General features: G+C 43.7%; 1 protein-coding gene across 1 annotated transcript; it reads left to right on the forward strand.

The window, feature by feature from the left end:
• Positions 1-1,911: 1,911 nt before the first annotated feature.
• Positions 1,912-18,608, forward strand: ipo9 (importin 9). Its single transcript, XM_029432305.1, is given in 25 exon segments — positions 1,912-2,194; positions 4,433-4,494; positions 4,641-4,727; positions 4,867-5,068; positions 5,937-6,025; positions 6,376-6,462; positions 6,752-6,871; positions 7,150-7,250; positions 7,729-7,787; positions 7,895-8,046; positions 8,137-8,235; positions 8,872-8,978; positions 9,135-9,274; positions 9,496-9,658; positions 10,281-10,507; positions 10,711-10,859; positions 11,001-11,129; positions 11,399-11,623; positions 11,625-11,675; positions 11,818-11,984; positions 14,575-14,708; positions 14,840-14,959; positions 15,294-15,401; positions 15,530-15,606; positions 17,004-18,608. Coding segments are annotated over 25 exon segments (3,126 nt in total). The 5' UTR covers positions 1,912-2,034; the 3' UTR covers positions 17,115-18,608.
• Positions 18,609-18,711: the final 103 nt, after the last annotated feature.

Below are 18,711 nucleotides of genomic sequence, written 5' to 3' on the forward strand. Positions count from 1 at the left end.
TTTTACGATAATTAGTAATAATCAGTCTTATTGCTCATTTGGCTGGTGTGTTAAGGAAGTTTTAACTCCTAGGAAACAAAAGTTTTATTACAGCTAGTTTTCCACATGCACTAACTTATTGTTTATGACGCAACTGTGTATTGCAAAAAGATATACAAACAATGTTATTCAAAAGCCATCCAAACATCGCCATTGTCTGACGAGCTCCTGGATGAAGAAATGTAACACCCGAGAAGAAGATGTAAGAAACTAAACTAGAATGTATTTTTAGGACACAGAACCGTGGAGCTTCAAGAGGAAACATGTCACAATGCTCGTCTCACGTATGTGGAAACCTTGTTGATACTCCATCTGTTTCCTCGTTGGAGCAACAGGACTATGACGTGAAGCTCGTGGTAGTAGATCCTCCTTCAGTAACAAGACCCACTTCCACAGTTACAGTGCAGGCTGAAAGTCACGCATCACAAAGAATTGCACTATTGTTTCACAGTGGTTTAATATTACTCCTGTCTGTCTGTGAAGAATGGAGCAGTCTGTCTTAAAGCTCAGGTGAGACTACATCTGTTAACACCGGATGCAGGGAGGTTTTTACAATCTGCTGTAGTTGACAAGGAGCCTGTTGCAACTAGTTAATCTGCATAGTATTGCACAACTCGCTGTGCAGGAGTAACTGGGTAGATGGTACACAATTAGGACTATATTTTTCTGTTTATTTAAACTTTCAAATACACTACATGGCCAATGTTATGTGGCCACCTGAACATCACAACTATATGTAATTTATCAACATCTCATTTCCAAACCATGGGCATTAATATGCTGCTGTAACAACTCTTATGGGAAGGCTTTCAACAACATTTGTGGAACCTGGCTGCAGGTATTTGCTCACATTGAGGTCGGCCACTGACTCGCAGTCTGCTTCCTTATCCATCATGTTGGATGGAGTTGAGGTCAGGGCTTCTTCTCCAGCACCAAACCATTTGTATGAACCTCACTTTGTGCACAGGGGCATTGTTATCTTGAAAAAAACAAGGGGTATTCCCCAAACTTGGAATCAGACTTATTTCTTAAACACCCTTATGTGTGGTAGGGTTGAGGTTTCCCTTAATGGGAAATAGAGGACCTTTGTCCAAGCCATGAATAACGGCCCAAAGGTGTTTGAGCTGGGACGTCCACACACCTTTGGCTGTATAGTGTTCACTGGCTACAATCTAATCAGTAATGTTAAAGTAGGTGGTTTACATGCCTGGCAAATGCAAGACTTAAATATTGTTGGGGTGTGGCCACAATTGCATCATGCCTGCAAGTTTTGACCCATAGAGAAGATTGCAGCAGCAGCAGCAGACTTTTAACATGTGATTTAAGTAGATTGACATGTTTTTGTCAAAAGGTATAATGCAATTTAATTTCTATCCTATATTTTTATTCAAATTATTTTCTATAATGGAAACAAAATGGTCTTTTACTCGCACTTAAACATGCTTTTCTCATAGCCTTCAAGGTTTTAACCACTGTATGAATCCATCTTCCTGGTATTTTCTTAATAACTTTGTTAGATATGGAAGCAAATGATGGCCATAAAGATTTGAATTGTATAGGTAAGTGAATACCTCATTTTGAAATGCAGCCACTCTAAATGTAAACACCACGACAATGACAGCAGTGACATGTTTTATTTTGAAAAACCATCTATCTGAATTTGTGTGCTCTCAGTCTCAAGCCAATAGGAAGCTGTGCTATTTTAAAAAACGTTATTAAACTCAATGATTTGCTTTCATAGTGACCAATATTTCCGAAAGCAGTTGAAAGCATAGTTTCCCCCGCTCCACAAGAGGGAGCCATAGTTCAAAAACAAAGACTGACGGAAAAAAAAACAAACACGTGGGCCGAACCGGACGACTAAATGAGCTTCTTCCTCTCGCTAAACCCCGCCTCCACGTTTCCATGCATTGGCGCGCTTCGCCTCTGTGACTCTCTGCTCCTCCCCGGGTCGCGGTGACTCTGTAGCGGGCTGCGGGTAAAAACACAGCAGGCATGAGTGCGGCGGGTAGTGCTCGGTCTGGTTCGGCCGCTGGCCCGGTACAGCAGGGACTAAAAGAGGCTCTGATCGAGACGCTGACGGCCATCCTGTCCCCGGTTCAAGAAGTGCGCGCCGCCGCGGAGGAGCAGATCAAAGTGCTGGAAGTGACAGAGGGTGAGTAGCTAGTTACTAAAAGCTAGTTTAAGGGAGTCAACAGCGTCTACCGGTGTCCTCGCTCATTAACCACATGGGCCTCTTCAGAGATAAGCACCATGCGGACAGCTGTCTGCTGCTTACATCAGTGCTAACTTTGGCTGTGTTTACTTTGCTGAGAAGTAGCTAACAGTGAAAGCGTTAGCCGGGGAACTGTTTCAACTCCACGAAGGCCATATTTGAAGAACTTAGTGAGTGATGTCCAAGTTAGCTTGAAAGCTCGTGCCTTGCCTCCCTTCAAACTTACGCGAATTGGACGAATCGCAACTAATCGTGTGTCCCATGTGTAATCGTGAACGTTAGCTAGTAAGTACAGTAAGCACATGGGGGGGGACTGTGAGGATCCCGGCCTCGACAGCACAGCAACAAGGGTGGACCCTACTTTATTCTTCTGCCTCCGTTGTGTGCTAGCTAACATATTGTCACAGTTCTTCTGAAGCTATGGCAACAACAACCGTTTCGAACGCATTGGAATCTGAAAACGTCACTTGGAAACGGGGGGGGGGGGGGGTGACAGCAACATATATTACAACCGTTGACCTCCTGAACCAACGTTTAATAAATCGTTTCTACATATTTTAAGACTGACAGTTATGTGCAGTAAGATGTCAGCCGACTTCCAGATCTCCCAGAAGTCACCCAAAACATCATCTTATTCATTTATTTCGTGGTCGCTATGGCAACCATCCCATGTCCAATGACAGACTTTCGCGCGAAGATGCCTTCCAGGGGGGGGGAGACACGCGCCAGCCTCCTGCATCATCAGCACCATCAGGATGCAACACAGAGGGAAAGACAAAGAGCACAACTGTACCAGAGTTAATGCATACATACATAAAGTCCATATAAGTAATCTTACACACACCTATTGGAGAGCCTTCATCTGATGACTTTACTGCAGTGACTGCCCCAAATGAGCTCTTTTCTTTTATTGAGTTATGTACATGTCCATCTTTTGAGCTAATATTGTATTCAGCCTCAAATGTAAAATGTTACCATCAATAGTCGTGGCACCACGATGAAAGTGTTACAAAGACATCGGTTATGAGCATAAACCAGTTAAGTACTCTTGTCTGGTCAGTAAATAAACAGTTGGACAAACCATTTTCTATTATATTTTTTATTTCGTAACAACAGAATTGATTTTTTTTTCCTGTTTTTAATTGCCATTTCAATTGCGGTTAAAGGTCTCAAATATAGTTGATGCACTTTACAAGCACCTTGGACATGAACTTGACAATATGCCCTCTGTAAACAGTTGGTGTATTGTGGAAATAATCCCCATAACAAAGCAATGTATTTTATTTTGATAAAGTCCTCATTTGGGACAGATGGATACAGAATCTATCGGCCGTAGCTTATGCGCCACTAGACTTCCCATTGTCTGTCCTCGTGCCCCTGTTCAAAAGGCTAATTGTTCACACTGTCTGTCGGCTGTGCCGCAGCAAGGCCAACCCTTTCCGCTGGCCCCTCTCTAAGGCAGACGCTCTGTAGGATTGTCAGCACTAACATTGTCTTCTGGCGCCTGATGTCACTCTTAGTAAAACCCAGTTAGAGAGAGCTGGATCAGAGTTGAGGTTGATGCTGATCCTGTACTGTATCGCTCACACACTGCATGCCTGTCAGGCCAGGTTCACACCAGTGTGCTCTGTTGGCTTTACAGCTCATGGACTGTTGCGACGTTGTAAACCTCGGAAATCAAGTTATGTCAATGTAGTCATTTGTTGTGGTACACAGGTACAACAGCATACCTAGACATTTGTCATATTTAGCTGCAGCTAAAGTTGCATGTTTGGAAAAAAAACAAACTCATATAGTTTATTGTCTTAACAGAAGTGAAAACAAACTATCTCAACAACTTAAACAATAACAACATCTACCACAAGAACATGTATAAAACACAAACTCTATTCAAGGCAAATTTGGAAGCAATTGCAGCCTTGTGTCTGTGGATAGATGTGTGTGATAGTGGAATCTGTGGAGATTTGTTTTAATTGAAAGACTTATTTTGTTCTTGTTTATCAGGGTCTTAAAATCCTCATTACATCCACATAGTGTTGCGAAAAACACTTCCAGCCTAGCGTCCTGCCGTAGCCAACACTCTCAACCTGCTCTTATCGTATAATGTACATTCTGAGCTCTCTTCAATTTGTATTAATATATTTAATTGTTGTCTTTGCTGATATATTCATGTTGCAGAGTTTGGCGTTCATCTGGCAGAACTCACAGTTGATCCTCAGGGAGCATTAGCAATCCGTCAGGTGAGTGTAAGAAAAGGTTGACAGCCCGCACACATGCATGTCAGATAAAGGTCTCAGTTATTGATCGTGATCTGCGTTACGTGTTGTCCTGATTGTATTCCTAACTGCAACTTAACAAACATCTCTCTTGTGGTCTGTGTTTGCAGTTAGCATCAGTCATCCTGAAGCAATATGTGGAGACTCACTGGTGTTCCCAGTCAGAGAAATTCAGACCTCCTGAAACCTCCGATCAGGTAAAGTTACTTCACTTTAAAAACATTTATTTTGTGTGCTACTGGTTGAAGTTCTCTCTCTCTCTCTCTCAAAAGCATTCTTGCACATAATCAGAATTTGACCGCCAAATGTTGTGAATCTCCTGCCGTCCCCCTCCAGGCTAAAGCCGCCATCAGGGTGCTGCTGCCAAGCGGTCTGCGGGAGGCGATAAGCAAAGTCCGCTCCAGTGTTGCGTATGCCGTGTCGGCCATCGCCCACTGGGACTGGCCCGAGGCGTGGCCGCAGCTGCTTACCCTCCTGATGGAGATGCTGGTCAGCGGAGACGTCAATGCTGTGCACGGGGCCATGAGGGTCCTCACGGGTATGTAATAAGATGCACATAAACACACTAAAGATGTACATCCTCTAAAACATGATGCAAAACCCATGTTTTATAAAAATGTAATAGAATTACATAATGCAGCAATGCAACAATACAAGTTCATTCTTCCAAAGGCAGATGCTGTGTTAATATTTAACATTAGTAATGTTTTTAGCAATCTTATCAGTGCCAAAAGAGGAGTTTTGAAAGCGAAACATGCAAGTTGCATCCATTTTTTTACCTTTAGTTTCAGAGCTGTAACAAGCATTCACACATTTATTTAATTACTGATCAACTACATCCCTTTTTGATGGAAAGAACTCCCGTCTCGCACGTGTTCTTGCGTCTTGTGTGTTTTGTTGACTAAATGTAGTTTGGAGACGATGCCGACTTGTCGGGGGTTCATCCTAGTGAAATGTCTTGTAACGTGTGACTTCCTGTTGTCTATCGCTTGTGTAATATGCAACAACAATTTTCAAGACTACCCCATTATAAGACCCACAGTGTGATATGATCAGTACAGTCATCTGACTTTGAAAGTCTCATAGTGTGTACGTACATTACACGTGCAGGAACGATCCCTGAGTTTAGGTTTCAGGCATCCCTATCATTCATCACAGTGAGGTGAGACAAAAGCATGCGTCACTCCTGGTGTTACTGTTGATAAGAAACACCAAACTGTCTCGCGGTCGACCGTCACATTGCTTTCACAATCCTGTCCTATTTCTCTCGTTTCACTTTTGACACTTTCTGTGAATTCTTACTTCAAAAGAAGTAAACACTTGAGGCAGACCCTGTGAAAAATAACAACTAAAGAAAAAAACGTGCATATTTGAAATGATTTCTTCTAACGACCTGTTCTGTCCAGAGTTTACTCGGGAGGTGACTGATACACAGATGCCGCTGGTGGCTCCAGTCATCTTACCTGAAATGTACAAGATCTTCACCATGGCCGAGGTATTACTGCTCATTTAACTGTTCATGTCTCATTGGGATTATGAAATCTATTTTCAGAATCAGAAATCCTTTATCAGTCCCACGGCGGGGACATTTCAAAGGGCGCCCTGGCCAGAATAGCAGCACAATACAGTGTTTCTGTATTTGAAATGTCCACAGATTGATGCTAAATTGTATCTTATTTTGACTTTAAACTATTATGAAAAATTAGGAGTAGTACAGTTCCCAATGGTGGATCCACTAAAATATAAAATATCTGAATCAATCAACTGTTTAAGTTTCACTATGTTATGTTACTGACAATGTGAATATGAAGTTACTTTGTTATAAATGTTCCCTTAACGTTGCAGGTGTACAGTATTCGTACCCGATCCAGAGCAGTGGAGATTTTTACCACCTGTGCCAACCTCATCTGTGCAATTGAAGAGCACGAGAAGGTGAGACAGACTTTCTCAGCTATTATGTGAATAATTATAGAATTAATTAATTATATAATTGAACATTTTTACTTTTGATTAAACTTCTTTTGTCATGGAAAGAGTTTCATCCTGTTGAGTTGCAGTTGATTTTGAATTTACTTTTTAAAAGAGTTAATTTTTCTAAAAGTGATCATAGACTGTTACAGAAAGGAAGTGATGGGCAGAAGTAAGTTGTCAGGGTTCTTGTAATGTAACTTTACCGTGTGTGTCTGTGTGTGTGTGTGTGTGTGTGTGTGTGTGTGTGTAGGGTGCAGCCAAAGCGTTGATCTTCCCCGTGGTGCAGCAGTTCACAGAAGCGTTTGTGCATGCGCTGCAGATGCCTGAAGGACCCTTGTCTGATAGCGGTCTCAAGATGGAAGTCCTCAAGGTGAAAATCATCGAGTAGTTTCTTAGCGTGACCTTCAAATGTCACAAATCATGAATGGAAACCCATATGTTCAGACGTGGAAGAGAAAAAAAGCTGGATATTGATGATAACAGGCAGTAGTTATATTTATTCATACAAGATAAGACGAGTGATTTGCAACCAGTGTCCAAAATCAACTCCATGTAAATCTCACTGTGTGTGTAACTCCAACATAGACAGGACAGCCTTCAGAAATTTGGCCGGTGTTAATCTCGCTTGTTTTTCCTCCTCTCTCCCAGGCAGTAACCGCGCTGGTGAACAACTTCCCCAAACCCATGGTGTCCTCCATGCAGCAGATATTACCCATCGTATGGAACACACTGACTGAAAGTGCAGCTTTATATCCTTTACAATGTCAAACTGCGTATTTTCTAACTTCATGCTACAATAACAACTTCTGTCTGTGTTGTAAAAGCACTCTTTAGACCTATAAGTGAAAATCGCTTCCATTTAGGGTTCAAAACCAAACAAAACATGATGTATAACTGGAGGTTTTACTTCCTTATGGGCACTTGTGAGACTGGAGTTTGGGGTCTTTTGGTTGCAGAACATCCTCTCTTGAACCACTAATCCACCTCAATGCAGCAGCTTATTCTGTAACATGGAAGTCACCTGCTTACTCAGCGAAGTCCAAACACTTACATGTTGAGAAAGAGACTGAAAAGATATTGCATGTTACAAAGACTTTTAAATAATAAAATCATCTGATATTTTCAGATTGAATCAGAATAATAAGGATGAAAAGATCCCGAGAGACGAGTACCAACAAGACTAAGCTAAGGAGTCTGTAGTTGTATATTCCTTAACCATATGTTCACTTATGTGAGAACAGAAGTCAACTACACGGAGGAAGTGGATGACCCTGTAGACTCTGACGGTGAGCAAAATGCTTTCACTGCTCACATGTAACTTTTGGTTTGAAAGTTTGCAGCGTCCAAGGAATTGTTTTCATCTTCTAATATTTGTATTGTGTCATTTCTGCAGGTGAAGTTTTAGGTTTTGAGAATCTGGTGTTCAGCATCTTTGACTTTGTCCACACGCTGCTGGAGAACAACAAGTTAAAGGGTACGGTGAAGAAAGCCCTGCCTGAACTCATCTACTACATCATCCTGTACATGCAGATCACCGAGGACCAGGTGAGGACGTACCTTTAACACGTGAGAGGAAATGCCTGTTTGCAAAGATGGAAGTATGAAATATAAGTCTGTGTCTTCTTGTTTCTTCAGATCAAAGCGTGGACGGCGAACCCCCAGCAGTTTGTAGAGGATGAGGATGATGACACCTTCTCCTACTCTGTCAGGATCTCTGCTCAGGATCTGCTGCTGGTGAGATAAAAACCTACAATTCTTATTGTAAAACAACATCTGTGAAACATGCAACGGACAAAATGCGGCACTTTAAAGCCCAAATTAAATCAACACCTTCATTACAACTTACCCTCTCAGAGTTGTTTGTGCAATCCCAACTTGTTTAACTGTATAGATGAGTGGGTTACCTTCACAGAAAATCACTTTTAGCCCTAAACGGTACCTGAGGTTGCGTTTAGCACCTAAACCGTTCGGTTTCTCTCCGTCAGTCTCTATTTATGATAAATGAGGTCTAGTTACAGTCTGGTCTAAAAATGCTTCTACACACTAATCCTGGAGAATTACGGCTTCTTGTTCTCCTTTATCCTCTCCTACACACACGGCCTCCGCAAACACTCAAGGCATCTGTTGAACCTTGTGGCCCTACTCCTTGAAAAACGACTGACAAAAGTTGTTTACTTATGAACAGATATTTTTTCTATGCCGTGTTGAATCATAGGAATACTGAGCAGTGGGGTCGCATGTAAAACAGGGGTCAGAAATATTCCAACATTTCTAAGTTTGCAGTGGTTTCATAGCAACTCTTTGCTCATCATCTCACTCTTTGGGCCACCCTGAGTGTGTATAATGATGACCTTTGACCTCTACTTGCAGGCTGTTGCTGCAGAGTTTCAGAATGAGAGCGCAGCAGCGCTGGCAGCGGCAGCAACCAGACATCTCCAGGAGGCAGAGCAGGCCAAAAACAGTGGCAATGAGCACTGGTGAGGGGGAGAGACATTATTCTCTGTTTGACTACATCTCAAGTGTCTGGCCTTTTTCAAAATGTTGTCGAATTTGAGCCACATTCCTGCAGGGATTTCCCCTGCGCAGACCCGTGCTTTTAAGTCAGAGAAGTATTTGTTTTGTTTGTTAACCAGGTGGAAGATTCATGAGGCCTGCATGTTGGCTCTCGGCTCTGTTAAAACCATCATCACAGAGAATGTGAAGAACGGGCGAATCCAGTTCGACATGCATGGCTTCCTGGCCAGTGTTATCCTCGCCGATCTCAACTTGGCATGTGAGTCCTAAACTGACCCTTAGAAGTGATGAACACGGCACGAAAACCTTTCAAATCTACCACAAGTACAAACTTTCTGAAGTGTAATGTGATCCTTAAGGAACACATTAGATTATTGAATCAACATCATATTAAACGGTACTCGCTGTCCCTCTCTCTTACTCGTCTTCTCTTGTGTTGTTCTTCACTGCCGTCTCTTGTTTTTGTTTTCTCCTGACCAGCGGCGTCTCCGTTCCTCCTCGGCCGGGCTCTGTGGGCGGCCAGTCGCTTCACCGCGGCCATGTCTCCCGAGCTCATCCAGCAGTTCCTCCAGGCCACCGTCAGCGGCCTCCACGCCAGCCAGCCGCCCTCCGTGCGCATCTCCGGGGTCAGGGCCATCTGGGGGTGAGCAAGCTGTGTTTTCAACTGTGCTGCCACCCAAACGCAGAGCTCTGGTGTTATTTCTGTGATGCAACTCAGCAAGAAGGAACAACTTTATCTGAAAGCCAGAAACCACAGTACAGACAGTTAGTCTGTGACGGCATCAAGACACCTAAGGAATATCTGTTAAACTTGTTTTTACACGTATTAAACAAAGGAAATGTAACATGTTAAAGGTGCTCAATTTTAAAATCAGAGCATTAATAAACCAGCAAAAAGCTATTTGCTATGTGAAGTGGAGTAATGTAATGTTTTCAGACTTTATGCTAAGCTAAGTTAGCATGTTTAACGTTGTTTTTAGTTCTGCATCTACAGGAGAGATTTTTATTTCCTTGATCTCGGTTGTAGGTCATGGCCACATGTCTGGTCTCTGTGGCAAAAAGAAAAAGACAATTTGTACCACGATGTAACCATCACCAAATTGTGAATTAGACAGGCGGCTAAACACGTTGCAAATGACATTCATCACGCATTCAAAAATGTTATTTAAGGTTTAAAGAGTTTGAAAGGGTCACTAACTGATGATAAAGGTGTTGGGTGGATGCCTGTCTGTTCATTAAGGACTATTATCCTTTTTGTTCTCCAGGTATTGCGATCAGCTGAAGCTGTCGGACAGCACACATGTCCTCCAGCCGTTCCTCCCCAGCATCCTCGAGGGACTCGTCCAACTGGCCGCCCAGTTCAGCTCCGAGGTGCTCACCCTCGTCATGGAAACTCTGTGCATCGTGTGCACCGTCGACCCGGCCTTCACCACCAGCGCCGAGAACAAGATCTGCCCCCTCACCATTGCTATTTTCCTTAAGTATAACAATGGTACGGCTACAGCTCCTCTGACTACTTTCACACTGTACTCTAAATTTCAACTTCCTTCTATGTTTTTCCTCTTTTGTTTCTTTTTAAAGGTTAAATTGATTCGATTCAAAGGCTTTATTGTCATGTGCACAACAGCTACAGTTGGCTCCTCCAACAATGCAACATACAGTTAAGTGTAGTGATTTGTCTCCTCTTGTTGTCAGACCCTGTGGTGGCGTCTCTGGCTCAGGACATCTTTAAGGAACTGGCACAAATCGAAGGCTGCCAGGGCCCCATGCAGATGCGTCTCATCCCCACGCTGGTCAGCATCATGCAGGCTCCCCCCGACAAGATCCCCTCTGGACTCTGTGCTGTAAGTAGATCGTCGCACTTCCACATTGTTCATCTGAAACGTCACTCTGTCTAGATAAGGCACCTCTGATAATGTTACAGGACCAAACCCAAATAAGCAGTTCTGCTTTGCAATGTAATGTAATCTCTGTCTGCACTACAGCCGTCCATCGACATCCTGACCACTGTAGTCCGAAACACCAAAGCCCCGCTGTCAGAGATGCTGGTGTGCCAGGCTTTTCCTGTGGTGGCACAGTGTACCTTACGCACTGATGACAACACGATAATGCAGGTAAACTTTCATTTGCATTTCATCTGGACACGAGCACATTGAATGCATCATCAGCAGGTGATGTGATCCAGTAGAGCTACATCTTTAGTAAAAAAAAGCAAAAACATTTTAAACTTGGTGTCTTCACATTTATTTTAATCACAAAGACTTGTTTTGAATAGAAAATATAAATAATAAATATCCCATTGGTGCTGATTTTAAATTCTGTGGCACCGCTCTCCTCTCATTCACCTTTTTACTTCCTCACGTTCACCCGCTCTCCTCTCCAGAACGGAGGTGAGTGTCTGCGGGCGTACGTCTCCGTCGCCCTGGAGCAGATCGCTCAGTGGAGGGACGAGCAGGGGAACAGCGGCCTCTGGTACGTCATGCAGGCGGTAAACCAGCTGCTGGACCCCCGGACCTCCGAGTTCACGGCCGCCTTTGTGGGCAGGTTGGTGTCCACTCTGATCTCTCGGGCGGGAACCCAGCTCGGGGAACAGCTGGACCAGATCCTTCCGAGCGATTCTGAGCAAGATGCAGCAAGCTGAGACTCTGAGTGTCATGCAGGTAAGGGGGGGGGGGGGGGACAAGGTTCATGTGTGGCTGTAACTTCACCAACAGGCTTGAACCCTCAAACCTGGTCTTCATTTGTTACCTTCAATACTTCATTATTACTCCTTCCCTCTGTCTCCTCTTCCTCTGCCTGTAGTCTCTGATCATGGTGTTTGCCAACCTGGTTCACTCCCAGCTGGAGCCTCTGCTGGAGTTCTTGTGCAGTCTGCCCGGCCCGACGGGGAAACCTGCCCTGGAGTTCGTCATGACTGAGTGGATGAGCAGGCAGCACCTCTTCTACGGACAGTACGAGGGTAAAGTCAGGTCAGAAAACACTCATTTATCAATTATATCTACTAATTTTCCAACTTTCCAAAACTGGACTGCACTGCCCCTTCACATATTTCTGTACAAACGTGTGTAAGCCTATGAATGCCTTCCAGGGGAGACTGCCCCAAAATGCGCACCATTGTCCCCAAACTTAAGCCGTTACTGCGTCTCCTCCCTCCCTCAATCGATTGGTGCATCTCTAATTGGCTGATTTTACTGCTTGATCGGCCATCATTCTCCTATATCCACTCATTTACACACTTGATGTGTTTACGCAGTGCACACGGCGGCACAAACGGTAACATCACAGTCACACACAACATTCACGTCAGCACACAGTGCAACACGCAGTACAGCCACACACACACACACACACACACACACACGCATCAGGTCGTTTGTTGAAGTTCTTCAGAGTGAGTGAAGACGACATGAAGCTCGCAATTTTGAAACGCTTGCAAGTCCAAAATACGCCGTGGAGGAAGAACCTTAAAGTCCACGTTTGACAGCAAGAAGATCCTGTAACTTGGTGCCTCTTTGGAGAAAATGTCATTCGTGTCTGGAGGGGGTGGGACATGTTGTCCAATAGAGATGACAGCTTGGCCGTCATGCTCAGGCTCAGGTTGAACAATAGCTCCACAATCCTGCACAGTTGGTCGGCACAGGATTTGAGGAGCCTTGAGCTGATGCCATCTGGACCCGCAGCCTTTCTTGCCTTACACCTTCTGAGCTCACTCCTCACCTGGTTGGTTGAGAGGGACAAAGTGCAGGTAGTGGGTGGGTGGGTGGGTGGGTGGGAGCGGGTGGAGAAGCAGGAGGCAGAGTGGATGTGTGAAGTAGCTGACAGCTGGGGGTTGAGGGAGGGGGCAGGGTGGAGAAAACAGGGTTGTATCCCGGTGACAAGAACAATGGGGGTTGCAGCAGGGGGAATGAGCCGGGGGAGGGGCGCCTGACTGATCAAATCTATTGAAGAAAATGTTCAAGTCATTCACCCACTTTAGGTCCCCTTGGGCTGAGAGTCTGGCTCCTTGTACCCAGAGATGGTCTTCAGGCCTCTCCAGACATTCCTCTGCTGCAGCTGCTCCTCCATCTTCTTCCTGTAGGTGTTCTTTCCCTCCCTGATCTTCCACCGTAGCTCCCTCTGAACAATCCTAAAGGCCCTCTTTTTGTCTTTGAGGAGAGCCTTTATCTCAGGATTCATCCACGGTTAGTTGTTTGAGAAACATCGTACAGTCCTGGTAGGTACGACGTTATCCACACAAAAGTTAATATAGTCCGTGATGCAGTCTGTGAGGCTGGTAATATCCTCCCCATGAGAGTCTGTGAGCACATCCCACGCAGTGGTGTCAAAACAGTCTTTCAAGGCCTCCTCAGACTCTGCAGACCATCGCTTCACCGTGCATGTGGTCACCGACTGTCTGCATACAAGGGGTTTGCACACAGGCAGGAGGTGTACCAGGTTGTGGTCTGATCTACCCAGGGGAGGGAGAGGTGATGAGCTGTATGCCTCCTTGGTGTTGGCATACAGTAAGTCCAGTGTTTTATTGTCTCTGGTGGGGCATGTGCCATTCTGTTTGAATGTGGGCAGAGTGGTGGAAAGAGAGGCATGATTTAAAGTCACCAGAGATCAGAAGGAGGATGTTTGGGTGCTGTGTCTGCAGCCTGCTTACAGTGGAGTTGATGACGTCACAAGCCACATCGGCGCTAGCAGAGGGGGAATATACGGTGCTATCGCGATAACATACGAGAATTCCTGCGGCAGATAGAATGGCCGCATGCTAACAGCTAGTAGCTCAACGTCCCCACTGCAAACCTGCTCTTTAATAGTGATGTGCCCAGGGTTACACCATCTATCGTTCACAAACACAGCCTGCCCTCCTCCTTTCCTCTTACCACTCTCTTTCGTCCTGTCCGCCCGTATCCGATGAAAACCGTCCAATGTTAGTGTCCGGCATTAACTCTGTTAGCCAAGTCTCTGTGAATATCATGATGCTACGTTCCCGGTATTCTCTCTGGTGCCAGGTCAGCACCTCTAGCTTGTCCATCTTATTGGGAAGAGAACGTACATTTCCCAATACGATGGATAGAAGGACGGGTCTATAGCGTTTCTTCCGCCCACAGCTCAGTCCCGGCACGACGTCCTCTTCTTCTTAGCTCCAGGGCCACACCGGGTCTCTCGCCGGTTAGCACCGCCATGATACGGGATGCTAACAGCTGATCCCTGGTGTAAACAATGCGTTGGTTACACATGTGATCCCTGTTCACAGTGGTTAACAGGAAAAGTAAGAAGAAAACCATTGCGAAAATAGCGGTTTGGTGTCTATGATTCCTAGACAAGGTTGAAAAGACAGAATAATAAAAAAAACTACTCAGCGGTGAGTAGGAGCTGCTGTAACAGGCTGCCACTCGAGCGGCGCCAAGTACTCGAAAATGTAATAGTCAATGTGTTATGAACATACAATTTAGATTTCCGTGAAAAAAACCGATACAAAAGTGTTTGCGTATGCTGTCAACGATAGTTCTACCCTAACCCATGCCACATATCTCAAACCTTTGTCATTTCTTTTTTGCTTTCCTTCTGCAGCACGGTGGCTCTCTGTAAGCTCCTGCAGCACGGTCTCAACACGGACGACAAACGTCTCCAGGACATCGTGGTGAAGGGAGAAGAGCTGTACAGCCCTGAAGACGGCATCCGCACACGCTCCAAATCTGCCAAGAGTAAGACAGCATGTGACTCAGAGATAGTTGCTCACATGACGTCAACGCGGCGATATTAGGAGATGTACCACAGGACGGTGCGTGCTGTTAACATTAAGCACTCTTAACTGTTTATTTGTCCCCCGCCACAGACCCAGAGCGGTGGACCAACATTCCTTTGCTAGTGAAGATCTTTAAACTGATTATCAATGAGCTGTCGACGGTAGTGGAGGCCAACTCCAGCAGGGCGAACGCAGCAGACTGGACTCAAGGTGAATACAAATTATACAAATGCTTTGATGGGACACAGACTTCCTGAGGGACATGAGCACTACAGAGAGGATCAAACCTTTGTGTCTGTTTCTTGTAGGAAGAGATTGGGGGAGAGGGATTCGATGAGGCGTCTCAAACAATAAGTCAGCCTGGACTGTAAACTTCTGGTCGTGAAGCTTTTTATGGCTTTTAGACTTTTTGCGCTTTTTCTACGCTTGTGAAGTTATTGGAAATGTTTGGTTCACACGAGCCAAAAAACAATCCTGCGCAGCCACCACTGGAATCTAATTATACAAATAGTGTCATCCTAATACCAGCTGTTGTTTGTCTCAGATTCCAGTGGGATGTGGGAGGAAGATGAAGAGGGTGATGATGAGGAGGAGGAAGATGAAGGGGTGGCAGGGCAGCTGCTTTCTGATCTCATCGCCTCCAACAAATACGGTACGAGTAACTCCCCAGTGCCTCGGCTATTCATCCGTTTTCATTTCAAATCCACTCCTGGCTTATACCGTTAAACGTGAAACTTTGATTCAGGTCTCTTTAAGTTTCCGTTTCCTGCTGTCTTCCAGATGATGATTATTACGAGGATGATGACGAGGACGATCCAGATGCTTTGAAAGACCCCATATATCAGATTGATCTGCAGGTACGCTAACTCTAAACTTGTATTAATGTCAGGCAGCGGCGGGGGTTAATGAAAGCTTCAGAATCAGAAATCCTTTATTAGTCCCACGACGGGGACATTTACCGTGTTACAGCAAAAGAACAAGAAAGTAAAGTGGCGAGTACACAATTAAATAGAATAAAATACAGTAACAATCGTGTAAGTACAGAGTCATTGATAAAAAGAGTGAATATTGCAAAGTATTTATGTTAGTAGGAGAGGACGTGATGGTGAAAATCATCCATCACGGTATATTTAATTTTATGTTGGGATATCACATTTTATTGTGATATTGGCAATTTTCTGGAAAATCAAGTCAGAAACCGTTTGGATATGGAGGGAAGTAGTTTTTTGGTTAATCCTGTTTATACCTGACAAATCAAGGTGCTTAATTGCAAACATCTAATATTGCTTAAAGGATTCCTGCCCACTGTGGCCTAATGCACACCGATATTAAAGGTAAAGACACCACAGTGTAACCCTCTGATGGTAAATATTGTCTCTTGGCCTGTATTGTCATATTAAATATCTTGCCAGACCCGTGCAGGTAAATAACATTTGGTAATACAACTGTTAAAATTCCAAGTATTGATTTTATGTTGGGAGGAAATTAGGATTAATCATCTGTCCACTAAATAGATGCATCGTGCATCGCTGGCTATTCCTGCGACTCGAGCAGATGGTGAGACTATACTGCTGAACTACATCTGAAAGAGTACTGGGAGAGCCACGGGCAATATTCTTTTATTTATGTAGAAAATGTTCATGGAAAACATTATACAGTTCAACAGGGCGAGGTATGGAGATTGGTTTGTTTAACACATATTACTTAAATTGAAAACTCAAACGTGCCACAGTCCACACGAGTGGACATGTGATAAAGTCCGAGCTAAAGAGAAATATTAACACTGGGGGGGGGGGAGGAACTCCTGACTGAGGTTCAGGAATGAATGACCAAATAACACCATACTGTTCAGTAACTGAATGTCATTATAGTTAGTTTGTGTACATTTTGTGGGGGCAGGACAACCATGTTTTATACTTCACCAATTTCACTGAACTAATGAGAAAGTCCCTCAGGAAAGGGCGTCTAAAAGCCTGAATCGGAGAACTTATGAACGTGACGATTTGTCAGTGGGACAGCCCTGGGCCCTCACGCACTTGGAAGGAGCACGCCTTAAAGGCAGTGAGTGTGGACATTGGGATTGGTCCAAGTCAAAGCTGATCAGAAGATGCTCCAATTATAAAAGAGGATGAAGCATGCAATGTGTACAACTGATGGTGAATAAACGTTTCTTGATAATGCAACGTTATCTTTGCCTAAATGTCTTTTAATAACACTGATGTGTGCAATTGGCCTACACTGTGTCTTTTCACAGGCTTACCTGACAGACTTCCTGACACAGTTCGCCCAGCAGCCGTGTTACAGCATGTTCTCAGGCCACCTCAACCCCACCGAGAGACAAACCCTGCAGTCGATAGGCCTCTAGCCCCGTCGTCTGCCGCTCAAACGCATCTTCCATCTAAACTCTCCTAATGCCCCATCACTTGAGCGGAGGAAGGGGTTAAAAGAAGACGGACATGCACTTACCCATAACTCCACTCGTTGATGAGATGAAGGACTTTGCAGATGTTAAAGCGAGGAGGATGAAGAGGTGAGACACTGCCCAGGTCTGTTCCTGAAGACGCTCAGAGGACTCACCATTTTAGAGATATTTCAGACTGGACGAGAGGATTGAATAAAAAGTTTGATGCTTCAGCGGAACAGGTGAACCACGAAATATGAACGGACTATTTTGCCATGTCCAATTTGTAACTTAGCCCGTTATTTTTGTTGTTTCTGTATAAACGGAGTAAAAAAAAAACACAACATGGAAAACACTTCAAAGAGACTTTATATTGATTTGAAGGAAAGAATAAAAACAAACATCCTGATCTTTGGGGGAGGGAGAGAAACATTGGCTGCCTTATATTCCAGAAAAGCGTTGACTGTTTCTGACAGGAAATGAAAAGCTCTTCGACCAGCTGTCGTGTTTCGGGGTACGGTGGGTATTTGAAAAATTCACACTGTTCCCACAGTGCTTCACAGCCTTGTCATTTCCTTGTACACCCATTGAAATTTGGGGTGGAAAAATTTCTAAATAAAAGTCCCGAAAGGACAATATTTCCAGATTGATTTCCAGATTCCTCTCTTGTCTCCCCAAGCAGTTAATAATAATTAAGTATGTCACATTTTCAATTAAATCTGAACCTTAAACCTAGAAAACTCATGTTTTTTCCACTCGGGGGATACGGTCGCTCCTCGTGCTCTTACTGTGCTGCTTACATTATAATTATTTTTTTGTTTTTGTTAATCTATTTATGAAAAATGAAGGTGTCTTAGATTGCAGATGTGTGCTCACTATAAAATCACTGTACAATGCAAGTTGGTGGTGGTAAGTGTTAGTTTTGACATTTTTATTAGTAACTATTGCAGCTCAAATAGAATAGTATATCATGTGCACCCAAAATTAGTAAATTAAGTAAGTTGTGATGAACCAACAATCAATATGTTTAACTTAGAGAAGGGAATTGTTAAGGAAATGTTCACATCTGGCAATGTTTAAGTGTAAAGCCATATAAACTATGCATTTTGTTTAGTAAATTATAATTTCATTTTAAAACATTGGTAACACTTTAGTTAAAGTCGCAGTTTTATCATTCTACTCTACACACAAATGGTTTTATTATGCAAGTGTTAACGTCTGTCCCAAGGATACGTTACACCAGGAAACTTAAGTTTAAGCAGTGTATATACCGTGTTTATTAATGCATTTGTCAACAACTATATCTGCTGTGGGTATCCATAAGTGAAGGCTGCTGTATAAAATGGTTAATGAATGACATAGTAAAACTACAGTTGTAGTAATATAAAATATGTTTTCATATGAGAAGTTACGATTGCTGAAAAATACTGTACATTAATAAACACAAATGTCCTTTTATCTGCTTACAACTCCATTATAACCCATTATTAATTTAAATTTAAAGTGTTACTGATAAGGGTTTAATTTCTGCCACATGTAAAACAAAACTACAGTCTACACA

This window comes from Cottoperca gobio, chromosome 5 (assembly GCF_900634415.1).
Source record: "Cottoperca gobio chromosome 5, fCotGob3.1, whole genome shotgun sequence".
NCBI lineage: Eukaryota > Metazoa > Chordata > Actinopteri > Perciformes > Bovichtidae > Cottoperca > Cottoperca gobio.